The sequence below is a fragment of the Oncorhynchus masou genome, chromosome 24 (assembly GCF_036934945.1).
Source record: "Oncorhynchus masou masou isolate Uvic2021 chromosome 24, UVic_Omas_1.1, whole genome shotgun sequence".
NCBI classification, from domain to species: Eukaryota; Metazoa; Chordata; class Actinopteri; order Salmoniformes; family Salmonidae; genus Oncorhynchus; species Oncorhynchus masou.
In genome coordinates, this window is record NC_088235.1 from 47,552,900 (window position 1) to 47,580,146 (window position 27,247).

Sequence of the window (27,247 nt, forward strand, 5' to 3'; positions counted from 1 at the left end):
GGTATATTCGCACAAAAAAACTCTCAACCTTGAGTAAGACAGTTTTCCCGCAAAGGTTGAAATGTTTAAGTTGATGGGAAAGTATTTGTATCTCCAGACAAATCTCAAACCATGCGTGCACACAACTTGTAGAAGGCAAGCAAATAGGCTTATTGTTCGTTTGGGGAAAATGGGAGGTGTTTGATGCACAGGAATTATAATACAAAAAGTAAAAATAAGTTTTAGTTTATAGACCTAAATCATTATCTACAGGATGTCTCTCCTTTTCTGACATAACTGGCTTCACAAACAGTACAGACTACATTTATTTCAATCATTCATTCAATAGCCAATCATGCGCATAAGTAAATAGGCAGTGAGTCTTGACAGTATGGGTTGGCTACAGTAGGGTTATTCCTGTTTGATACACACTAAAACACATGGTTCTACAGTGTATATAGTGCCAAATAAGGGTTATTTGGCTTGTAACCATAGCATAATCCTTTTTGGTGCTTCCATGTAACATTTTCTTTAAAGTTATATAAAGAACCATGCTCATACAATTCTAAATGGAACCTGTATGGTGCTCTAAATAACCTTTTCCTACGGTTCTATAAAGAACCATTAAAAAATTATTTTATAAAGCACCAAAAAAGGGTTTCGCCATGGTTACAACCATTTTGCGGGCTATATAAAACACTTTTTTATGGTTCCTTATAGAACCTTTATGGAGAATGGCTCTATAAAGAAACGTTCTCAATCTCAAAAGGTTCATTGTAGAACCATACAGGGTTATTCATTCTGGTTTAAAAGCCTTATTATATTGTTAAAATTGTTAAAATTATTACTGTGTTTATTAAGAACTTTAATCTGGTATGCTAGCTCGGGAACAGCTGGCGTCCCTGAGGAGAGAATTGAGAACTGCTGATTTAGTCAACTATTCTCAATTGACACATTCCATACGTGAGTCTTTCACAATACACTGTAACTGGCCATACTCATACATAACATTTAATAACATAACACCCAACAGATTAGATAAACTGGAATGACACTCACTCATGGTTGCACAAAAAGAGCTGTGAGCAAACCATTCCCCAAAATATTTGAATGATCCGCCACCCCTACATTATTACTAAAAGAGGACAGAACCCTGTATTGAACTGCAAAGAACCATTGAAGGGCTCAAAGAGTTATTTTGGTCACTATGGTTCCACATAGAACCATCACCCTTTCCTTCCCCTTGAAGAACCCACATTTTTTTGTGTGTAGGACTGCAATAGACTAGCCGATCTAATTTCAGATTCTATACCAAGGCAGGACATAGCATTTACTTTTAAATTGTTCAAAAGGACAATCCATCTTACAGAATGTGCGGCCAATATCTGATTGATTGCCTATAAATGCTTCTGAAGTCAACTATGATTTAGTTTTTCATATGAAAAGAGGCAGCTGATATTTTTCACCCTTAACAGTAGAACTACTAAAACAGTAATTTGGACTGCTCATGAATAAATAAATAAATAAATAAACATTACTCTGCCATTCTTAAAGTCATGCCGCTATCTGTCCCTGACCTTTCCTAAATACGTCTATATAGCACACTGTCATTGTTAGAATCTTAATATCACAAACAGAACTGGAGTTATACCCAGTTTTAGGAGGGCATTTCATATTTTGAATGGTTTTCCCCCATTGCCTTTTCTTATTCTGCTCCTTCTCCTGATAGATGCCATGCCCAGGTGATAATCACACTGATAATTGCCTCACAACTGAACCTAAACTATACCGAAACTACTTTCATACATATAAGATTAAATAAATAAAGTAAATGATGGGAGGGAAAGGGGGAGAATGGGTTGATGAGATGATGAGTGAGGGGAAGCAAAGTATGCATAATGATGTTACCACCAATTATAAATGAAGAACAGGATGTGCCATTTGATTGTATTGATCTATTCTCAGGGTACGAAATATGGGGGAGCCAGGGGGTACTCAGCTCCCCTGAATGAGACATTAGTCACCTAAATGCAACAAAAGTAAAACAAACCAAAATATTATCCTATTTTGTTGAAATGCAGTGGTAAATATGTTTTACAGTGGTAAATATGAAAATAAAAGCTTCCAAATGAAATTAACAACCCCACCTCTCATTTCATGGTTAAACCATTTAGTTCTGTGTGGCATCACAAACCGCCTCCCTGTCCACAATGCAGTAGTGCTGAATTTTGGCCTCAGCTGAGCTCCTTTCAACTCATAGATTTTCCTTTGAAGGCTACATTCTCGTTTTCGCCATCTGCTTGCCATGCACCCTTGATAAAAATAGCCTGACTTTATTCCAATGCATTAGATTTATCCGTTGATTTATCATTGTTTGCTTTTGTCAGTCAGCTGTTCGGAGCGTCCATTGCTTTCTTTTTTAAAGGTGCTCCCGGGTATTGGTGTTCTCTGTGCAGTCCGTGTTCAGAATAAATAGACCATTTATTTATCATTTTTATTTTGGGGCGGCAGGGTAGCCTAGTGGTTAGAGCGTTGGACTAGTAACCGGAAGGTTGCAAGTTCAAATCCCTGAGCTGACAAGGTACAAATCTGTCGTTCTGCCCCTGAACAAGGCAGTTAACTGTTCCTAGGCCGTCATTGAAAATAAGAATTTGTTCTTAACTGACTTGCCTAGTTAAATAAAGGTAAAATAAAACAAATAAATAAAAATTTCTAGAAATATATGTTTTCCTTCCTGGATCAGCTGATAATGGTCACCAATATCACTAGACTAGTAGTCGACAGCTAAACAACAATGCACATCCAATCCATCCAATATTAATGAGAGTAGGCCTATAGTTGACTCTTTCGGTTAGAAGCATTTGATTTTGCATTGGCATAGGCCTACATTATTTGTGATTTGTGTACTCATGAGAACTGTTTTCGTGGCAAAACATGAAATGTTACATAGGTATAGTTACAATTACAGTGCATTTTCTGAGATCTCCAAGATCCAATAATAGTACAGAGTTTAAGTGCAAAGTTCTAATGAATGTGTTATATGATTAATAATTACAAAGAACACTGTCATTACTGTAAGGAAATAAAGGTAGTGTTTTATGTAACACGATCTGTGATGACAAAAAAGTAGTCAACTCATGAATTATTGACAACTCATGAACTAGCCCCATGAACTCAGCCCCATTTCGGGTGTCCTGACTTTTCAAGCTACAAAAAAGGTAAATTTTTTCAGCAAGACGCATCAATTAATGTAGTCCTAATCAATGGCCCAATGTCATTAGGAACACATTTTGGTGTTTTGTAAGAGATGACCAATTCCATTCATTAAATGGCAGAAGTGTACATCCATTGCACTGTTTTAATTATTTTGGAACGGACGAACATACACAGGTGGCACACTTTTCGAAGTAATTTGTTTGACAATCAGATGAAAGCATCATGACTGGTTGTGTTAATTGAACATTAACACAACCAGTGTGTTATAAATGATGTCTTTATTATAATCACGGTGTAATTCACACTCTGTCTATTCTAATTATAATCTCAAAGTGGCATGTACTCTATATCAGACCACCAAATCCAAGCAGTCCTATCAGTCTATTCTGCTCCACTTGAAGTACATACTGAAAGACGAATGGACACAGTCCAAGACAAATAGATGCAGATTCTGTGTTAGCGTTGCAACAAAATCTGAATGAAAATAACTCAGATGGTGGGGAATCATGACATTTCTGATGATTTTTCTTCTGATTCTGAGCCTCAGCCTAAACCTTCGTGGCCTAAATGCAAAAAAAATCCAGAAAAGCGCACACTGAGCAGGTGCCCGTGGTACCAAATGAAACGGTGAGACAGGAGACAGCACTGTTTGGATAGAGCAAGCCGGTGACAATGCTACAGGCTGATTATCAGCACAAAATGTCATCACTGAGAGAGCAGACCTTACATCTGAAGCAAAAAACATCAGCAATGCACTCACCAGCTTTCGCTGTTTATGTGACATGAACATGCTCCAACTGATGCAATTCTGTGAAGACCCACACCATGTGAGCACAAGCTGACAATAATCAAAAATATTTTACTGCTGTCATATAGACACATATAGTACAGTACATTCATTATAATGCAGTTATAGATTTGGTACTGATTTTCACAATTTATGGACACTTGGCTCTTATAATGATGTTTAGTCAAATGATGTTCATTTGTCTGCTCGTCTTGCTGACCGTGAGTCTTGGTGGTTGGGGTATTTTTTTTATTTTGTCATTATAAAAAGAAGCTGTTACCATGTTCCAAGACATGTGCTTTCTGTTTCATAGTTGTAACAAAGGCATTCCACTAATATAATTTATTGAACACATGAATTGTGGTGTTTTTTTGTTGTTGTTTTTTTTACATATAGGCTACAGTAACATAAACTAATGAAAATGCTTCATGTTAATTGAAATATATATATTTTCCGTATTCTAATTTTACCTAAGACCTTCATAAACACAACCAAATTACTATTTTTGCAATAGCTTATATGAAATTACACTGTTAGCATGTTGCAATTAGAATGACTGCTCATTTGCTTTATGGGGGGTTTCTCAAGGCCCAGCGGCTCTAGTGTTAATGATGACCATTACAGCTATAACTCTTATCTTCTGTAATCAGACATGGCTACATTACTACTAGCATCTATTACAAGGCTTTGCATCCGATGATATGACGTTGATAAGAGTAACTGGGGGGTAGTTTGGGTTTGTAAAGTGGCATTTGAAAATAAGACATTATTATTACAGCGAGCTACGGGCCATGTTTTATTCTCTGTGATCATCTGTTCCTTAACTTCTCTCCCAGTTTTTCCTATTTTGTGCTCTTTGTTCCTCTGTCAATGGCAGCTCTTCCTCTTCTCTTCATTTCAACAGAGAGCAAGGAGGTGTACAAGAGACAAGTGCTGTCAATCACCTGCATCACCGTGGGGATCAGTGTTCTGGGCATTCTCTGTATGGCTCTCTACTGTCGGAACAAGTGGGTGGACACGAGCACCCATAGGGTTGGATTTCAGTTCACACACCTAAACCCATAGCACACACTACAGGCAATTGGCTATTGATCTAGTTTCAGCTGCCACTCCATGTCAAAGAGCCTACTGTAAGAGTCCGGATTCACAATTGTATCCCTCTAATTAACATTAATACATGTACATCATTTTAAGGAACCGATAAGGAAAGAAAGCTCTTGACAATTTGTTTTATTGTGTTGGTATGGGCCCTGCACACAACATTTGTCTATGTATGTTTTACATCCTATTAACGTCTGAAAGCACCTATCTAGAATGTATATCCTTTATATATTCATCCAGCACTCTGGCCCAAACATCAAAGCTGTAATGGCAAACTGTCATTCATGGTATATGGAGCAGAAAGCCCTCTGATAAATTGCATTGTAATTTTATAGGGTCTGTAATATAATGATGTGAGTGAGTGAGCAGCCTGACAACAAGATAATCAGATAAAACCATGATCTAGTGCCATTTGGAAGGAATCTATAATGAAGTTACAGCACAGGAACCTATCAACTCCATCAGAGCCGCTCAATTTACACTTCTTCACTGCAATGACTAGGGGTGAAGAGGCACAGAGTGGGGCTGAGGGTTAAAGGTCAAGGCAATGCCGGGATTTAGTTAACATGCCACGTATATGTACTCCCCCTCGCCCCCTCAGGAGACGCAGAGAAAAACTCCAGGCCCACTTGAAAGAGAGTTGCAGCCTCAAAAACTACAGCGGCAACGCCTCTGCTTTGGAGTCGTCCAAATCGAGCCTGAGGCCTGACACGGGCCTGCAGCTGCAGAATGTGAGTATGCTGAGGGGATTCTCCTCTTCCTCTGCATCCTTCATGTATCTAGGGTGACTGATCATGCTGTCGGCTTACATCTCATAACCCAGTTATGCAGAGTGTCTTTTTCCTGCAGAACTGTTGGAGATATGTTGTTCGCTCAGGGCTGCAGCAGCAAGCAGTCTTTGAAGTTTGGCATGCTAAACAACTGTCTATTCCACCCCTTCCACCCAACCCAAACTGTTCAGAGTTAGCGCTGTTAGCAGAGAAGTCTTTCAGAGATCACTGCTCAGTCATTTGGGACCCTAGGCTGTGTATTGTTGTCATTCATCATCTGCTAAATAGCCTCTGTCAACAGATCTATGTCCAATATTCCAATCATGCAAACACCGTATTCATTTGAATATCAGTCGAAGTTAGTGCCTGTGCACAGGAGAAAGATGGGGATGTCTGGGTAGCACACGCCACTCCATAGATCTGCTCCATTCAGCCTCACCATCAACTAAGTCCTGAGGATATGGCTCTCAAGGTTTCTTATAGATCTAGCCACTAATGAAGGCATTGTTTTAATGTGATACACGTAGTGTTGCAAAAACAGGGTATATTACTGAAAACCTAAGTTTACCAGTAAACTACCAGAATTTGTGTAACTTTCAAGGACTTTTATAAGAAGACATCTATTGGCCTTTCTGGGTAGTTCAGATTGTCACAGATGTGTGTAATTATTGCTGGCCCTCTGTGTGGCCTTATAACATGGTCCTGTGTGGCTCAGTCGGTAGAGCATGGCGCTTGCAACGCCAAGTGTCGTGGGTTCGATTCCCGCTGGGACCACCCATATGTGGCCCCAGCCGACTTGTAAGTCGCTTTGGACAAAAGCGTCTGCTAAATGGGATATATTATTATTATTATTATTTATATTATGTAAAATACATTATATGAAATCATTAAATCATTAAATAAATGTAATGACAAAGCTGTATCAACTTAGTGAATACCATTGGTGTTTAATATGAGGGTTTCAGCATGAAACTGTATTTTTATATTGTATTTTTTAACACACTTATTTATTTGACTATGTCGATAGGTATTTATTGTCAATGTTTTCGTGTCAAACTGGTGGCATTTGTGAAAAAAGTCAATAGTTGGACGTGTTGCAGAGTTGATTGAAAATAATGCCATTGTTGATTAGATGCATTTTTTGGTATCAATTATGCTATTTTCTCTTGAACAATATGGGGTGTCTACTAGAAACTCATGAACAATATAGACACAGATGTAGAAAATGAATACAATATATGAATATAGATTTATATGCAAGTTATTCAAGAATAAATTACCAAAGCTACCATAGATTGCCATATATTTTCTGTTAATTACCTAAATTACCAAAGATGTTGGTAACTTATATGCTCAACATTCCACGAATGTAACTTGTACACATATGACGTATCTCGTCACAGAATTTAGTTATCACTATATTACCTTGGTCTTCAAGTCGATACTATTGTTATTTGTTTTAATAACAGAGTTTCTGTTCCACTTTCCATGCATCTTCTGAGACTGTTTTCTTTCCAATGGAATCTATTGGGAAATTATGCTAATGCAGTCTATTTGTTTCATGCACATATTCATATTGATTTGTGTCTGCAAGATATCGGTTACCAGGATTTCACAACATCTCTGCCCGCCGCTGGGGGGGGGGATCAGTGATAGTAACACAAACGCAGACAGACACACACACCTCGACCAAACCCCTACTTCCTGTCAAATGATACAATTGCTTTAGCATCTCGCAGTCAGATTTTAAAACAATTGCAATACCACCCTTTTCTCCCTACCTGCAGCAACACTCTGTGGAGGTACTACGCTAAATGATGGCTCACTCTCTCCCCCAGCATCCCTCAGGCTACAGCAGTCTGCTAGGGTGAAAGAAAACAATTAAATGTGTTCCTGACAACGTCTTCGCAAAATCATAAAAGCTGTTTCTGCTCTGGGTGGTCGCAGCTGAAACCCGCTGGCGGATGGTGGCCACTATCTCCCCTAGATTAAAACATCTATTACACTAACACGCTCCCCGCTGTGCCATAACAGTCAACGCTGCGCGTGCCACATCTATTACATGTTGCATTACTCCTCTCTTTATTGAGATTAATACCTGGGTTGATTTCATGAAACAGTGCTGATGTATTGGGCTCTGTGCAAAGTCTCTGATTGGTTCTTAAAAAGAGCAAAACTACTGGACTGACTGCAGGACACATCTGCTACCAGTGTCTGGTAATCTTTTAACCATTAGATTAGTTCTAGAGAAAAAAATATTGGTATTAGATGAGCAGTCTTGGGTATAGACTGCCCTCATTTTGGTCTGAAGTCCAAAGGATTGACAGTATATTTGTTATGAGTACTGCTTTCATGGGGTTTCCCTCTAAATTTAAAGCGATACTTTGGGATTTTGACAAAGAAGCCCATTATTTACTCCCCCAGATGAGTCAGATGGGTCAGACTTCTGGATACCATTTTTATGTCTCTGCGTCCAGTATGAAGAACGTTAGAGGTAGTTTTGCAAGCCAATGCTAACTAGTGTTAGCACAATATCTGGTAATCTACAGGAACAGATAGCATGCTAGCTGTTCCCATAGACTTCTAGACAATGCACTAACGCTAGTTAGTAATTGAGTTCATGCTAATTAGTAACTTCCTTCAATCTGCACAGAGACATAAAAATTGTATTTTGGTCTGAAGTGTTCCACAAATTCTGACTCTGGGGAGGTAGATAAAGCCAAAATCCTGAAGTAAAAGTGGGGGAGGGGTGGCTATATATCTAAGATCTTCTCTTATGGCATCATGCTCTCTTAGCATTTCTGTCCCTAAAATATGTGAGCTGTTGGTTATATGCACATGCATATATTGCTGCGGTCTACCGCCACTCAGCAGCTTCGGCGGAGGCTGTTGGTAGTATTTCTGATTATTTAAAATCCTTTCTGGTATCTGAAATGGTTGTGTTAGGAGATTTAAATCTTGATACACATGCCTTAGATCAGTTTAAGAATATCTGTCTTGAGTTCAACTTGACTCAGCTGACAATGAAACCAACTCAGATGAATATAAAAAACTGAGCAAACTCCTCATTGATTGAACTTATCCTGACTAACGGTCCCCAAGTATATATATATATCCCATTTAGCAGACGCTTTTGTCCAAAGCGACTTACAAGTCGGCTGGGGCCACTACTTTTACATATGGGTGGTCCCAGCGGGAATCGAACCCACGACGCTTGGCGTTGCAAGCGCCATGCTCTACCGACTGAGCCACACAGGACCCTCTTGGTGAGTGGTGTTTTTGCAAACAATAACAGCTACCACTGCCCTTTTGCTTGCATTAGAGATACCAAATTGAAAATCTGTGACCCTCGTAAAATTGTAATTTTTGTTCTTCAAATTCACTCCACAGGTGCTCCTTCATGATGCATATTATTCAGATCTTTTTTCTACTAGGTGCGTACCAGACCCTGTTTTGGCACTTACATTTTTCTGCTCATTTTTACCTCTATTGATGATAAACATACCCCTTCCAAGCGACTCAGAGCCAAAAAGCAAACGATCCCATGGTACTCTCCTGTACTCTCAGGCATCCTCTTGACAAGAAATCTAGCCTGGGCCAAGGTTAGACAAACTGGCTCGTTAGCTTATTGGAAGCTATTTAGGTAATTGAGAAATAGATGCACTGCCTTGCTTCAATAGGCCAAATCAAACTACATTCTTAGCGCTATGACAGATTATGTTAGTGACCCCTCTAAATTCTGGAAAACCATGAATTAGTTGAAGTGGGGTAATTCCTCTACTTCCTTGCCTAAGTAAGTAGTTTTAGACTCCTGCATCATTATTGAAAAAGTCAAGATTCGTGATTATATTAATCATCATTTATCTCAGCTGGTTTCCTATTTAAAATAAATGGTGGTCATACTGTTCTTGGACAGTCAGTTGACTGTTCTTCCCACGTACAGCCTCCAGTTGCCTCGATGGATGATCAGTCAACCTCACGTGACATGGGAAATAAAAGTAAGGGTTTCTAAATTTGGTAACTCACAGAAACAGCTGTTCTCGCTGCCTTATTAGCTATTGACAGCAAGAAGTCATTTGGGGCTGACAATTTGGACCCGTCTTTGCTTAAGAATGCAGCACCCCTCAATGCTGGCTCAGTAACACACATTTTGTATTTAACTTCATTATCAAGAAATATTACAAAAGTGCGGAAAGCAACGTGTGGGGATTGTAGTGATCTTGATAATTACAGTGCATTCGGAAAGTATTCAGACCCCTTGACCTTTTCCACATTTGGTTACGTTACAGCCTGTTTCTGAAATGGATAAAAGTATTTTATTTCCTCATCAATTTACACACAATACCCCATAATGAAAAGGTGAAAAAAGTTAAATTCTTTTGCAAATTTATAAACATTATAACTGAAATAGCTATTTATATAACTATTCAGACCCTTTTCTTTGAGACTCAAAATTAGAGCTCAGGTGCATCATGTTTCAATTTATCATTCTTGAGATATTTCGACAACTTGATTGGAGTTCAGCTGTGGTAAATTCAATTGATATGACATGATTTGGAAAGGCACACACCTGTGTAAATAAGGTAAAAACAAGCAATGAGGTCGAAGGAATTGTCCTTAGAGTTCCAAGACAGGATTGTGTCGAGACACAGATCTGGGGAAAGATACCAAAAACATTATGCAGCATTGAAGGTCCCAAAGAAAATTCTTAAATGATAGAAGTTTGGAACGACCAAAACAATTCCTAGAGCTGGCTGCCAGGCCAAACTGAACAATCAGGGGAGAAGGGCCTTGGTCAGGGAGGTGAACAAGAACCTGATGATCATTCTGATAGAGCTTGGAGAACCTTCCAGAAGGACAACCATCTCTGCAGCACTCCATCAATCAGGCCTTTATGGTAGAGAGGCCAGATGGAAGCCACTCCTTAGTAAAATGTGCATGACTGCCTGCTTGGAATTTGCCAAAGGCACCTAAAGGACTCAAAGCATGAGAAACAAGATTCTCTGGTCTGATGAAACCAAGATTGAACTATTTGGCCTGAATGCCAAGCGTCCCTTCTGGAGGAAACCTGGCACCATCCCTACGGTAAAGCATGGTGGTGGCAGTGTCATGCTGTGGGAATGTTTTTCAGTGGAAGGGACTAGGAGACCAGGACTAGGAGATCATCAATGGAAAGATGAACAGAGCAAAGTACAGAGAGATCCTTGATGAAAACCTGCTCCAGAGCTCTCAGAACCTCAGACTGGGGTGAAGGTTCACCTTCCAACCTTCCAATGACCCTGAGCACACAGCCAAGAAAACAAAGGAGTGGCTTCGGGACAAGTCTCTGAATGTTCTTGAGTGGCCCAGCCAGACCCCGGACTTGAACCCAATCGAAACATCTCTGGACAGACCTGCAAATAGCTGTGCAACGACGCTCAATCCAACCTGACAGAGCTTGAGATGAAGGGAGAATAATGGGAGAAACTCCCCAAATGCAGGTGTGCCAAGATTGTAGCGTCATACCCAATAATAATTTAAGCTGTAATCGCTGCCATAGTGTCACGACTTCTGCCGAAGTTGGTCCCTCTCCTTGTTCAGGCAGCGTTCAGGGGTCAAAGTCACCGACTTTAGCCAACGCCGATCCACTTTCCATTGGTTTTGTCTTGACTTCCATCACACCTGGTTCCAATTCCATCAATTACATGTTGTGTATTTAACCCTCTGTTCCCCCCCATGTCCTTGTCCGTAATTGTTTGTTGTAATGCTTGTGCACGTTATGCTGGTATTTACCAGGTTTTGTTTAACCCATTATTTATTATTATTCTGTTTACGGTGTGGTTTATGGTTATTAAACACAACCATTGAAATCAGTTTCCGCACTCCTGTGTCTGACTTCTCTGCCACCAGTAGCATCGCATTACACATAGGTGCTTCAACAAAGTACTGAGTACAAAAAAATCTGTTTTTGCTTTGTCATTATGGGGTTTTGTCTGTAGATTAATGAGGAAATAAAATAGTTTTATCAATTTTAGAATAAGGCTGTAATGTAACAAAATGTTGAAAAAGTCAAGGGGTCTAAATATTTTCCCAATGCCCTGTATCTATCCATTTCTAGGCTCCCTTGTCTTGCAAAAATACTTGAATCATTGGTCAACAAACTTATACGTTATTTTCTATCTGTAAATAGTATTCTTAATGTTAATCAATCCAGATTCAAACCTAAACATAGCACCTGCCAAATCAAATCAAATTTTATTTGTCACATACACATGGTTAGCAGATGTTCATGCGAGTGTAGGTAAATGCTTGTGCTTCTAGTTCCGACAATGCAGTAATAAGGAACAAGTAATCTAACCTAACAATTCCACAACAACTACCTTATACACACAGTGTAAAGGAATTAAAGTATATGTACATAAAAATATATGAATGAGTGATGGTAGAGAACGGCATAGGCAAGATGCAGTAGATGGTATCGAGTACAGTATATACATATGAGATGAGTAATGTAGGGTATGTAAACATATACAAGTGGCATTGTTTAAAGTAGCGATACATGTATTACATCAAGATGGCAAGATTCAGTAGATGGTATAGAGTACAGTATATACATATGAGATGAGTAATGTAGGGTATGTAAACATTATATGAAGTGGCATTGTTTAAAGTGGCTAGTGAAACTTTTTTATATCAATTCTTACATTATTAAAGTGGCTGGAGTTGACTCAGTATGTTTGCAGCAGCCACTCAATGTTAGTGGTGGCTGTTTAACAGTCTGATGGCATTGAGATAGAAGCTGTTTTTCAGTCTCTCGGTCCCTGCTTTGATGCACCTGTACTGACCTCTCCTTCTGGATGATAGCGGGGTGAACTGGCAGTGGCTCGGGTGGTTGTTGTCCTTGATCTTTTTGGCCTTCCTGTGACATCGGGTGGTGTACGTGTCCTGGAGGGCAGGTAGTTTGCCCCCGGTGATGCGTTGTGCAGACCTAATTACCCTCTGGAGAGCCTTACGGTTGTGGGTGGAGCAGTTGCCGTACAGCCCGACAGGATGATACAGCCCGATAGGATGCTCTCGATTGTGCATCTGTAAAGGTTTGTGAGTGCTTTTGGTGACAAACCAAATTTATCCATCCTACTGAGGTTGAAGAGGTACTGCTGCTCCTTCTTCACCACACTGTTTGTGTGGGTGGACGAATTGCACAGAGTGGGGTCGATTTGTGATTTGGTAACAAAGCGGATGGCATTGTGATAGACTGCTTCCAGTTTCCTGAGTAGAGGTTTGGAAGCTATTTTGTAGATGACAATGCCAAAGTTGAGGATCAGTAGGATAATCAGTTTTACTAGGGTAAGTTTGGTGGCGTGAGTGAAGAAGTCTTTGTTGCGAAATAGATAGCCGATTCTAGATTTGATTTTGTATTGGAAATGTTTAATATGAGTTGAAAAGCATGCATTTGGTTTCACTAGCGTTTAAGAGCAGTTGGAGGCTACGGAAGGAGTGTTGTATGGCATTGAAGCTCGTTTGGAGGTAAGTTAGCACAGACTCCAAGGAAGGGCCAGAAGTATACAGAATGGTGTCGTCTGCGTAGAGGTGGATCAGGGAATCGCCCGCAACAAGAGCAACATCATTGATGTATACAGAGAAAAGAGTCGGCCCGAGAATTGAACCCTGTGGTACCCCAGTAAGACTGCCAGAGGTCCGGAAAACATGCCCTCCGATTTGACACACTGAACTCTGTCTGCAAAGTAGTTGGTGAACCAGGCAAGGCAGTCATTAGAAAAACCAAGGATATTGAGTCTGCCGATAAAAATACGGTGGTTGACAGAGTCGAAAGCCTTGGCCAGGTCGATGAAGACTGCTGCACAGTACTGTCTTTTATCGATGGTGGTTATGATATCGTTTAGTACCTTTAGCGTGGCTGAGGTACACCCGTGACCGGCTCAGAAACCGGATTGCACAGAGGAGAAGGTACGGTGGGATTCGAAATGGTCAGTGATCTGTTTATTAACTTGGCATTTGAAGACTTTAGATAGGCAGGGCAGGATGGATATAGGTTTGTAACACCCCCTTTGAAGAGGGGGATGACGGCGGCAGATTTCTAATCTTTAGGGTTCTAGGGTAATTCACAATAGATAAAGCACGCAGCATAACAGCTGCACCAACGCATAGGTACTCACACAACCAACGGACATGGGAACAATAGCGGACAGAGGGAACAGAGGGAACATACTGTATACAGTATAACATACTAATCAGGGGAAGTGAGAACCAGGGGTGTGTAATAAGACAAGACAGTCCGGGGTTGATGATAATGAATCCCGTTCAGTGAAGCCTTGAAAACTGGTGACTTAGACTTCTGGAACTGGTGAACAGAATGTGCAACAGTTCTGGGGAGAGCCGCGACAACACCACTACGGCCATACCATGTTTGTTGTAAAATATATTGCAAATGCCTTAGATCAGGTATTCCCGTCTGGGGTACGCCAAATAAAAATGTGATTCACATTTAAAAAATATATATATTATTCAAAAAAATATATATATTCACATTTTCAAACAGTCCATTAAAATTTTCCGATGGGACTATATGTTTGGGTGAGGTTTTTTCTCACCTGAGTAGCCTCATTTCACTGCCAAAATAAAATTATACCATCAAGTGTTCTGTGAAATAACAACACAATGTCAAATATAGGTAGCCTAGTCAAATAATTAACATCCAATCACATTAACCGTTACTCTCTCTCGGGAATTCCACTAACGGTCCGTATGTAGCCAAACGTAGCTAATGCTAATTCCGTTTGGGTCAGAAAAAATTGATAAATGTTTACCAGCAGCACTACACTTGCACCTGTCACGACACAAGTTCTGCTTCCATGAGCACGTCCAATGCTAGCATCAGTAATTCTACATTTGTTGTTAGCCCAGCTAGCATGGACACTGACTGTTGGGAATCTGATGCAGCCCAAAGAGCTACTGCTACTGCCCCCTTACTCGGGAAAGCACCGAACAACAGACAGGAACGTTGGACCATCAAAGAGGCACAAATATGATTAGAACGACATTGATTTGGGGTTCACGTATATTGGGAGTAGTGCTTTTCCTCAGCCATAGTGTGTTAAATGCAATTTTTAATGAACAAATAAAGTTTTCTATGTAAGCTGGCTAAATAAAGAGCAAAATTATTGATTATTTTTATATTATTATTTGTGCCCTGGTCCAAAAAGAGCTCTTTGTCACTACCCACATGCCGGGTTGTGACAAAAACTCACACTCATTCTTATGTTCAATAAATGTGTAGGCTTACAATGATGGCAAAAAAAAACATAATTTGAGAGAGCACTGACCTTGGTGCTAGAGGGAGTACGCAGCTGGAGGTTGAATGTTTGAAGGGGAACAGGACTATAAAAAGTTTGGGACCACTGCCTTAGATGATAGAAATAATTGTTCTGCATGTATGATAAATTGTTGAAAAGCTTTTCACATTGCAGAGCATGTTATTCTATTGAATAAGCTGTCCTCAACAGGGTTGGGTACAGATGCCTGCCGATGGTTTCATGGTTTCAAGGTAGATGGGGTCAAATCTGAGTTCCTTCAGTTACATAAAGGGGTGCCCCAAGGTTCGATACTCAGGCCACTACTGTTTACAATCTAAAAAATAACATTGGTAATGCTGTAAAATCCAGAGTGACGCAGACTCCATATAAAATCAGCCGTTTCCAGCTACAATAGTCATTTACAGCATTAACAATGTCTACACTGTATTGCTGATGAATTTGATGTTATTTTATTGGACAATATTTTTTTTTTGAAAAATGTGTTTTTCTTTCAAAAACAAGGACATTTCTAAGTGACCCCAAACTTTTGAATGGTATTGTATATACAGTACCAGTAAAAAGTTTGGCTTAACCTACTCAATCCAGGGTTTTTCTTTAGTTTTACTATTTTCTACATTTGTGGAATAATAGCGAAGACATCAAAACTATGAAATAACACACATGGAATCATGCAGTAACCAAACAAAGTGTTAAACAAATCAAAATATATTTTATCTTTGAGATTCTTCAAAGTAGCCACCCTTTGCCTTAATGACAACTTTGCACACTTTTGGTATTCTCTCAACTAGCTTGAGGAGATAGTCACCTGGAATGCATTTCAATTAACAGGTGTGCCTCATTAAAAGTCAATTTGTACAATGTCTTTCCTTCTTAGGGCTAGCGGGACAACTTCTGGTGAAACTGGAAGGCACGCAATTCAAATAAATAATAATTTATAATAAATAATGGATATTAAACATTTAGGCAAATTTTAGTGTCTTATATTGGTTGAATTCTTGTTAATCTAAATTCTTGTTAATCTAATTGCACTGTCTGATTTACAGGAGCTATTACAGCGAAAGCATGCCATGCGATTGCTTGAGGATGGCGGTCCACATCAAAATATTTTTCCACTGGCACAGGTTTCATAAATTCACAAATAGCGATTAAATATTTACTTACTTTTTGAAAACCTTCCTCTGATTTGTCATCCAAAGGGCCCCAGCTATAACATATAGTGTCATTTTGTTCGATAAAATCCTTCTTTATATTCCAAAAAGTCAGTTGAGTGTGCGCCATCAATTTGAGTAATCCACTCGTTCAACAGGGAGAGAAATGAATCCGAAAATCTATCCTTAAACTTTGTTTCAACAAGTCAAAATATGTTTCTATGTAGTCCTCAGATACCCTAAAATGTAATCGAACACTAATATTTCTTATGGAAAGAAGTATGTTCAATAAGAATCCGATTTTAGCAACTGTGTCCTTTCTTCATGGCGCGCACAAACACGAATTTCCAGACTGTGACATTGTACTAAAACTCATATTTTTTATTTGTTTTAAAGTTCCAAGCCTGAAACCTTGAACATAGACTGCTGACACCCTGTGGAAGCTAATTTCCAGTATGCCCTTATACTTTCCATTGTAAGAGCATGGTCTTAGTTAGTTATTCTTTGGATTTTCTCTTGCCAAATCTATTGTGTTATATTCTCCAACATTATTTTAACCATTCTACAAACTTCAAAGTGTTTTCTCTCCAATGTTACCAATTATATGCAAATCAAATCAAATGTATTTGATTATTATTATTTATTGAAATTGATTTAAATAATCCTTCTTAAATCAGCTGATATCTCAAAGTGCTGTACAGAAACCCAGCCTAAAACCCCAAACAGCAAGCAATGTAGGTGTAGAAACACAGTGGCTAGGCAAAACTCCATAGAAAGGCCAAAACTTAAGAAGAAACCTAGAGAGGAACCAGGCTATGAGGGGTGGCCAGTCCTCTTCTGGCTGTGCCGGGTGGAGATTATAACAGAACATGGCCAAGATATTCAAATGTTCATAAATTACCAGCATGGTCAAATAATAATTATCACAGAAGTTGTTGAGGGTGCAAAAGGTCAGCACCTCAGGAGTAATGTCAGTTGGACTTTCATAGCAGATCATTGAGAGTATCTCTACCGCTCCTGCTGTCTCTAAATAGTTGAAAACAGCAGGTCTGGGACAGGTATCACGTCCGGTTAACAGGTCAGGGTTCCATAGTCGAAGGCAGAACAGTTGAACCTGGAGCAGCAGCACGGCCAGGTGGACTGGGGACAGCTAGGAGTCATCATGCCAGGTAGTCCTGAGGCATAGTATTTTTTTCGAGATGAATGGGAGATTCGATATAGGCCAATAGTTTTTTTATATTTTCTGGGTCAAGGTTTGGCTTTTTCAAGAGAGGCCTTATTACTGCCACTTTTAGTGAGTTTGGTACACATCCGTTGGATAGGGAGACGTCTATTATGTTCAACATAGGAGCACCAAGCACAGGAAGCAGCTCTTTCAGTAGTTTAGTTGGAATAGGGTCCAGTATGCAGCTTGAAGGTTTAGAGGCCATGATTATTTTCATCATTGTGTCAAGAGATATAGTACTAAAACACTTGAGCATCTCCCTTGATCCTTGGTTCTGGCGGAGTTGTGCAGACTTCGGACAACTGAGCTTAGGAGGAATACGCAGATTTAAAGAGGAGTCTGTAATTTGCTTTCTAATGATCATGATCTTTTCCTCAAAGAAGTTAATCAATTTATTACTGCTGAAGTGAAAGCCACCCTCTCTTGGGGAAAGCTGCTTTTTAGTTAGCTTTGCGACAGTATCAAAACATTTTTTGGATTGTTCTTATTTTCCTCAATTAAATTGGAAAAATAGGATGATCGAGCATACTGCACGGAACTGTCTTTCCAAGCTAGTCAGAAGACTGTATACCAGGGAGCTAGTTTCTTATGACAAATGTTTTTAGGGGTGCGACTGCATATAGGGTATTGCACAAGGTTAAATTGAGTTCCTCAGTTAGGTGGTTAACTGATTTTTGTCCTCTGATGTCCTTGGGTAGGCAGAGGGAGTCTGGAAGGGCATCAAGGAATCTTTGGGTTGTCTGAGAATTTATAGCATGACTTTGATGATCCTTGGTTGGGGTCTGAGCAGATTATTTGTTGTGAATGCACATGGAATAAAATGTTGGTCCGATAGTCCAGGATTATGAGCAAAAACATTAAGATCCACAACATTTATTCCATGGGACAAAACTAGGTCCAGAGTATGACTGTGGCAGTGAGTAGGTCCGGAGACATGTTGGACAAAACCCACTGTCGATGATGGCTCCGAAAGCCTTTTGGAGTGGGTCTGTGGACTTTTCAATGTGAATTGTTTTTAAATATTACCTGCTATGACTACAAGGTCCGATAGGAATTCAGGGAACTCAGTGAGGAATGCTGTATATGGCCCAAGAGGACTGTAAACAGTAGCTATAAAACATGATTTAGTAGGCTGCATAGATTCCATGACTAGAAGTTCAAAAGACGAAAACATCAAGAGTTTTTTGTAAATTGAAATTTCCTATTGTAAATGTTAGCAACACCTCCACCTTCGTGGGATTCGCGGGGGATATGGTCACTAGTGTAACCAGGAGGTGAGGCCTCATTGAACACAGTAAATTCATCAGGCTTAAGCCATGTTTCAGTCAGGCCAATCACATCAAGATTATGATCAGTGATTAGTTCATTGACTATAACTGCCTTGGAAGGAGGGAGCTAACATTAAGTAGCCCTATTTGAGATGTGAGGTATCACAATCTCTTTCAATAATGGCAGGAATGGAGGAGGTATTTATTCCAGTGAGATTGCTAAGGCGAACACCGCCATGTTTAGTTTTGCCCAACCTAGGTCGAGGCACAGATGCGGTCTCAATGGGGATAGCTGAGCTGACTACACTGACTGTGCTAGTTGCAGACTCCACTAAGCTGGCAGGCTGGCTAACAGCCTGCTGCCTGGCCTGCACAGATTTCATTGTGGAGCTAGGGGAGTTAAAGCCCTGTCTATGTTCGTAAATAAAATGAGAGCACCCCTCCAGATAGGATGGAGTCCGTCACTCCTCAACAGCCCAGGCTTGGTCCTGTTTGTGGGTGAGTCCCAGAAAGAGGGCCAATTATCTACAAATTCAATCTTTTGGGAGGGGCAGAAAACAGTTTTCAACCAGCGATTGAGTTGTGAGACTCTGCTGTAGAGCTCATCACTCCCCCTAACTGGGATTGGGCCAGAGACAATTACTCAATGCCGACACGCTGAAGCTATGTTGCGCTTGGTGACCTCTGACTGTTTCATCCTAACATCGTTGGTACCGACGTGGATTACAATATCCCTATACTCTCTACACTCGCCAGTTTTAGCTTTAGCCAGCACCATCTTCAGATTAGCCTTAACGTCGGTAGCCCTGCCCCCTGGTAAACAGAGTATGATAGCTGGATATTCATTTTAAGTCTAATACTGCGGGTAATGGAGTCGCCAATGACTAAGGTTTTCAATTTGTCAGAGCTAATGGTGGGAGGCTTCGGCGACTCAGACCCCGTAATGGGAGGAGTAGAGACCAGAGAAGTCTCAGCCTCTGACTCCGACTCGTTCCTCAATGGGGAGAACCGGTTGAAAGTTTCTGTCGGCTGAATGAGCCGCATTCCTACCGCATTTCCCTCCAGAAATCATGAGAAAGTTGTCCGGCTGCGGGGACTATGCGAGGGGATTTATACTACTATCTGTACTTACTGGTGGCACAGACGCTGTTTCATCCTTTCCCACACTGAAATTACCCTTGCCTAACTATTGCGTCTGAAGCTGGGCTTGCAGCACAGCTATCCTCGCTGTAAGACGATTGTTCTCCTGTATATTATGAGTATAGCGACTGCAATTAGAAGGCATCATGTTAATGTTACTACTTAGCTTCAGCTGGTGGAGGTCCTGACGAACCACGTCCAGATATAGCGCCCGGAGTGAAAAAGTTGAATGAAAAAAAAGAAAGTTGAGTGAGGGAAAACTAAAAATATAAACATTAATCGGGCTACTTTTTTCAACATTTTGTTAAAAATCGCGCAACATTTCAACGTCCTGCTACTCATGCCAGGAATATAGTATATGCATATGATTAGTATGTGTGCATAGAAAACACTCTGAAGTTTCTAGAACTGGTTCAATGGTGTCTGTGACTATAACAGAACGAGTTCCGTGGTCAAAATCGCCAGAAAACCTGGTTACTAAATCGACGAAGAAAAATTCAATACGCCAGCCCATGTATTGTCTATTGGAAGGAAAAATAATTAAGAGTGAGATTACAGTTCCTACAGCTTCCACACGATGTCGCCAGTGTTGTGATTTCGATTCAACTAAATCCTTGGTCATCTGAGTAATAGCCACATTCGGTTGTCAAGTTCACAGATGTAAACAATGGAACCAGAAAAGTTAGTTACGTTACCCAAACGCGTGCTTATTGAATACAGATCGCTCCGTGATCAATTTGATCGTTTATTAACGTTTAGTAATACCTAAAGTTGGATTACAGAAGTAGTTTGAAGTGTTTTGTCAAAGTTTATAGGCAACTTTTTTAATTTAAAAAAATAACGTTGCGTTTAAAAAATTTGTTTTTACTGGATCTGACGTTGTTCATAAATTGACATTTTGGGTACACAAGGACCGATTTAATCGAAAAAAAGACCCAATTGTGATGTTTATGGGACATATAGGAGTGCCAACAAAGAATCTCGTCAAAGGTAATGAATGTTTTCTATTTTATTTCTGTGTTTTGTGTAGCGCCGGCTACGCTAATTCCTTTGTTTTACGTCCGGTTCTGGTATTTCGGCGTGTTGCCTGCTATCAGATAATAGCTACTCATGCTTTCGCCGAAAAGCATTTTACAAATCTGACTTGTTGGCTAGATTCACAACGAGTGTAGCTTGAATTGAGTACCCTGTATGTGAATTTTAATGAACGTTTGCGTTTTAACGAGTGCTATTAGCATTTGGCGTAGCGCATTTGCATTTATTGTTGTCAGGGGGTGCAGTTGCGTCCCGGGTGGGCCAGAGAGGTTAAAAAGTAAAAAACATAAAGTTGTCAGGTAGCAATGTAAGGTTAGCAACAAAACGCACAGCATGTCCTGGCTTCAGGGCCTGAGCAACAGGCAGTTTACTTTTGGCGCGTCATTCAGGCCGCAATTTAGAAAAAATGGGGCTTTTCCCTAAGATGCATTTGAGTCAATCAGTTGTGTTGTGACAAAGTAGGTGTGCTATACAGAAGATAGCCCTATTTGGTAAAAAAAAACAAGTCTAAATTATGTCTCGAACATCTCAAATAAGCAAAGAAAAATGACAGTCCATCATTACTTTAAGAGATGAAGGTCAGTCAGTCAAGAACTTTGAACGTTTCTTCAAGTGCAGTCACAAAAACAATCTAGCGCTATGATGAAACTGGCTCTCATGAGGATCGCCGCAGCAAAGAAAGACCCAGAGTTACCTCTGCTGCAGAGGATAAGTTCAATAGAGCACCTCAGATTGCAGCACAAATAAATGCTTCACAGAGTTCAAGACACGTCTCAACATCAACTGTTCAGAAGAGACAGCGTGAATCAGGCCTTCATGGTTAAATTGCTGCAAAGACACCATTACTAAAGGACACCAATAATAAGGAGAGACTTGCTTGGACCAATAAACGAGAGCAATGGGTATTATACCGGTGGTAATCTGTCCTTTCGTCTTGTCATGACTGTCCTGATCAGGTCAGGTTACAGGAGACCACAACCCTACAGATTATCTCTCAACCCCAACAGAGGAGGAGAGATCTAGGGGTCTGAAGATGTGGGGGTTTTATGACCCCTCGCGCCCATGATAAATCTTAGGCCACAGACAACATTCCTGTGTGTTCTCAATATGGAGAACCAACCTCAGAACATTAAACATGCAAAAAAAGGACATTGGAACAATGGTTTCCATCAGCCACAATGGTGGTCATGACGATAGAGGAAATATGAAAATGTAATTTTTGTTTTGTTATTAAAGGTTCATTTATGAAGTTATTACGAAAACAATGTAACGTTAAGAGTTTTCCTAGTATATGTTTGATGTTTATACATTGTACGTTGTGTGTCCACTGGATGTCATAAGGTGAATTCACCAATTTGTAAGTCGCTCTGGATAAGAGCGTCTGCCAAATGACTTAAATGTAAATGTAAAGAGAATGTTTTGGTAAAGATGAAATATGAAGTTAGTTGTCTAAAATTATTTTTCTACCCAAGCTATGGATGAGTAGCTGTGTCTAAGCGGGTGAATTCAAGTCGGACCACCTAGCCTCCACTCCCCATGGTATCTACACTATTTCATTCCTACGCTGTGAGCTCTGAGCTACATAGCTGTCTGTCCTCAGAAGACACCTTCCAGAGCAAGGGCGAGGGAACAGACCCTGACATCGTGAGGACAACCAGAGAAGCGCCGGAGAAGTGCGTCATTGAGCAGCCTGAACAGTCCACGCGGGGAATCCACGGAGACCTTCCACACTTAATTACATCTTTGTATTCTGACCCATAAGAGCGGCAGTTTGGGGCAAGGCTAGGGTTAGAATAAGCATAACTCAGAATGACAAATTCTGAGAAAACTGACAAATTCACCCAAATGTATATTTCTCTCGTGTACATTCTCTTTTTCTCTCTTTTAAATCCCCATTTTGGGTAACACGCGCCATAGTGTGTTGGCCCGTTATACTAAGTTCTAATCAATAGCCTAGAATGTGTTTTTGTCTATGAGTATCTTTTATCATCATTTTAGCTTTCTAGTAAATAAATACTCAACTAAGATTGGTGTGGTACGAACTCATTGGTGAGACCCGGGTCCGTGCAGATTCACGGATTATGCGACTTTCAGAATGAGATTGTAGAGGTAACTGATTAATTAGCGGCTGTTGCAAAATCCATATTCTGATATTCTTTGAGTTAATAGAAACTCAATAAAACTAATTTCCCCATGGTGCCCCAGGTTAACGAGTTAACAATTGCTTGAATCAGTTAATCAAGCAAATTAGAAACCTTTAATCATTCGATGAGCAACAGTCGTCACATTAACTAATACAACATCATGATAGTCTGATGGGTCCATATGTGAGATTTTTGGTTCCAACCACCGTATGTTTTTGAGACGCAGAGTAGGTGAACGGATGATCTCGGCATGTGTGGTTTCCACTGTGAAGCATGGAGGAGGAGGTGTGATGGTGTGGAGTGCTTTGCCGGTGACACTGTCAGTGATTTATTTAGAAATCAAGGCACACTTAACCAGCATGGCTACCACAGCATTCTGAAGCTATATGCCATCCCATCTGGTTTACGCTTAGTGACACTATCACTTGTTTTTCAACAGGACGATTACCCAAAACACACCTCAAGGCTGTGTAAGGGCTATTTGAACAAGAAGAGTGATAGAGTGCTGCATCAGATGACCTGGCCTCCACAATCACTCGACTTCAACCCAATTGAGATGGTTTGGGATGAATTGGATGGCAGAGTGAAGGAAAAGCAGCCAACAAGTGCTCAGCATATGTGGGAACTCCTTCAAGACTGTTGGAAAAACCCTTTAATGAGTTGGTGTGTCCAAACTTTTGACTGATACTGTATATATATGTTTATTTATTTATTTTACACGTATTTCAACCCTTTTTTGGGTTAGGCATAAAACTACCTACACACTTCCATACATTTTTTACAGCCGATACCGATTACCTTCAGACGAGTCCTGTGACACTTGTGAACCGTTTTCATGAGAAGACCGATTTTTGGGATGTTTCATGGTCTGCCACCTTACACTGCAGATGCGGAAGTGCGAAACTGGCGGATGCGGTTGATTGAGACGCATCCAATGCAAAACAACAGATATCTCTAGTTTAAACTGACTGATGTTGATGGGGATTTTTTTGTTATGTAATTTAGACTGATGCACCGGTGTGTCAATTGACTCTAGGGGTTAATGCCTAAACTTAAATGTAACCTTAAAAATTAGTCCCGTGACGCTTGTGAACTTGTGAACCGTTTTCATGAGAAGACCGATTTTAGGGATGTTTCATGGTCTGCCACCTTTCGCCGCAGATGCAGATGTGCAAAACTGGCGGATGCGGTTGATTGAGACGCATCCAATGCAAAACAACAGATATCTCTAGCTTAAACTGACTGATTCTGATGGGGATTTTTTTGTTATGTAATTTAGACTGATGCACCGGTGTGTCAATTAACTCTAGGGGTTAATGCCCAAACTTAAATGTAACCTTAAAAATGTGGAGTTAATCCCTAAACTTAACCTTAAACACTTCACAATGTGAGACGATCGTCGTTGGTCGAATTAGACCAAGATGCAGCGTGGGGTAAGTTAATCATATTCTTTAATGATAACCACAAAAACAGGAAAGCGAGAACCAACGAAATGTAAAGCCTTGTAGGGCTCAACAGCAACAATACAAGGACAAGATCCCACAACATAGCTGGGAAAAAGGCTACCTAAGTATGATTCCCAATCAGACACGACGATAGACAGGTGCCTCTGATTGGGAACCACACTCGGCCAAACACAAAGAAATACAACACATAGAATGCCCACCAAAATCACACCCTGACCAAACCAAATAGAAACATAAAAAGGCTCTCTAAGGTCAGGGCATGACAAAATGTGCCTTTATAAAAAACAATTGGGGGGGGGGGTCAGATTTGAAACTGCAGTAAAAGTTCAGTAACTGCAGTAACCTGTGGTATTTTGGACACAGTAATTGCAAAATAAACTGCATTCTTACTGCATTTACACTGCATTCTTACTGCAGTAAAAAAATATGTGATTTTGGATGAGTATTTTCCGCATACTGCAGTTCTACTGCTGTTATACTGCTGTGTACTTCAGTTATACTGCATTCTGACTGCAATCTTTTTTCGTAAAGGTGACGTTTGGAACAACATCGGAACAATTTGACATTTGAAAACATGGATGAATGTCTAATTCTGATGTGAGACTGAGAGCTTCTAGGGATTAACAGTGAGATGATGCTTGTCTGCAGCCATGTCTGACTCTCTTTTAAAAGCTTTAAAACCATGAGCTTCGCTCTCTATTTTTTACAAAGCAGACATGGTGCAATTTTTCCTTGTGTAATATTTAGCCCTTGAAGCTGTCTATTTTGAAAATAAGACATTTCATAGTCCCATTGTGTGGGAGCGTGTCACGATTTTTTCATGCATCCTAATTTCCTTCCTCCCTCCCTCTCTAGTCTAAAGATTTCTGAAATGTCATAACACTTTATTACCATCAATTTGAAAATAAATATTGCATTCTGCACACAATAATAACAGTGGCTCAAATTTCAATGGGGATGGGGGGGACATGACCCACCCCCCCATATTCTAAAATTGAATTTTTGTCTCCCCAGTTTTATCATTGCCCTGTTATTAAAACAAGTGGCATCGGTGTGCTTTAGGAACATGTGGAAGCCTCAGAGCAGTGAAGTAGACTGTTTGGCGGTTACAACCGGGCTGGATTATTTAGGAACACACAGACACCACAGAGTTTGTTGACATGCTGTATGAAGGCAAAGCTTCTGACCAGCACGGTGCTGCTGTCTGCTACTACTGTCTATGTGAATACACTGTCTACGTGTTGCATTTTTTCTCAAAGTTGTAAAAGCATGCAGAGCAAAAACTGGTTGCTCTTTATTTGACTGATCTAGCTGGCAAGGCAACTGCTGTTTGAGTATTTATTCCCCGTGCTGAGCTAGTATTGTAACTGCCGTGTAACATTAGCTAATGGGTGTTTCTCAAAATGCATACTACCATTCTACGAGCACGCAAATGAGTCCATATCGAAGTATGTGAAATGGAGCACAGAGGGCACAGAGACTCCATTTTTACAGATTTTTAAGCATTTTTTCGATGCAAGCTTCAACAGACAGTATGCAAAGAATGCACAATTATGTATGCAGCATGCAGCCATGTACAATTATGTACATTTTCTTAATCAATGGTGGCCATTATTTGAGCTGAAGCGAGAGAAAATAAACTCTGACTTCAGAATGAAATGTTGCCTATTCACATACGTTGCTTGTCTACAAAATTTGATCTTAATTGTGGCATGGTTACCTGCCTACAATACCCACTGAAGTGTGTGTAGGTCATAAACCCATAGTAATTCAATAATACTAACTGGCTAGGTACTACTTGTAGCTAATTCCCTACTTTTCACACAGACACAGTTCTACAGACTACACTGTCATGGTGCACAGTGAGTACACAGCATAATATTGATGATGATGAATGGATACATGTTTGTTTGAATGCCCAGTCATGTTCATATAATCTCAGACATAAATTACTGCAGTTTAAGACCGTCCATAGAACATCCTATATGCCAGTGAAACTGAATATCATGCACTCAGAAATGTAATTCCTGTGCTGTAAGTGTAAAACACTGACAAATATGTTTCATGTTTGAGTTTTGGGGTCAATTATTCCGGAGCTAGCGAGCTGAAGAGTTCCATCAGCCACTCCTGGGCTACAATCACCTATCCGGACCCGTTTTACTGCCAATGCGGAGCCCCACCAGGCCTTCACGAATGGACTACCGACGTTATCTGCCCGAGGGAGTTATCCAACTGGCCCCTCGGTTGCGACGTTACCTGAACGCCCATCTACGGCCAGCGAATCGTTAGCTGTCTTATCGGCTGCTATCTGAATAGGTCTATTCGGATATTTTTTTCTTGGGTCACTATAATTATATCTATTTTGCCAATTGGATTGATCCCCTCTACCACACGGAACCCCACTAATCTACCGATGGAAACGCACGAGGTGGCTAAAAACAAACCTCAATCCTATGCTAGCTTGCTACCGATGGCACGGCTAGCTGTCTGAATCGCCGTGACCCCAACCAACCTCACTACTCACTGGACCCTTATGATCACTCGACTAAGCATGCCTCTCCTTAATGTCCATATACCTTGTCCATTGCTGTTCTGGTTAGTGTTTATTGGCTTATTTCACTGTAGAGCCTCTAGCCCTGCTCACTATACCTTAT

At 40.3% G+C, this 27,247-nt stretch overlaps 1 protein-coding gene and 1 non-coding gene across 3 annotated transcripts in view; both read left to right on the forward strand.

Annotated features, from left to right (window-relative positions):
- Positions 1–27,247, forward strand: part of LOC135511616 (pro-neuregulin-3, membrane-bound isoform-like) — a 528,889-nt gene that overhangs the window by 475,875 nt on the left and 25,767 nt on the right. For both annotated transcript variants that reach the window (XM_064933101.1, XM_064933102.1), the window contains exons 5-6: positions 4,887–4,989; positions 5,685–5,814. In XM_064933101.1, coding sequence (XP_064789173.1) covers positions 4,887–4,989; positions 5,685–5,814 — 233 coding nt within the window. The remainder of the gene's footprint in view (positions 1–4,886; positions 4,990–5,684; positions 5,815–27,247) is intronic.
- On the forward strand, positions 6,552–6,627 carry trnaa-ugc (transfer RNA alanine (anticodon UGC)). Its single transcript has one exon. It is a non-coding gene; the product is annotated as a tRNA-Ala (tRNA).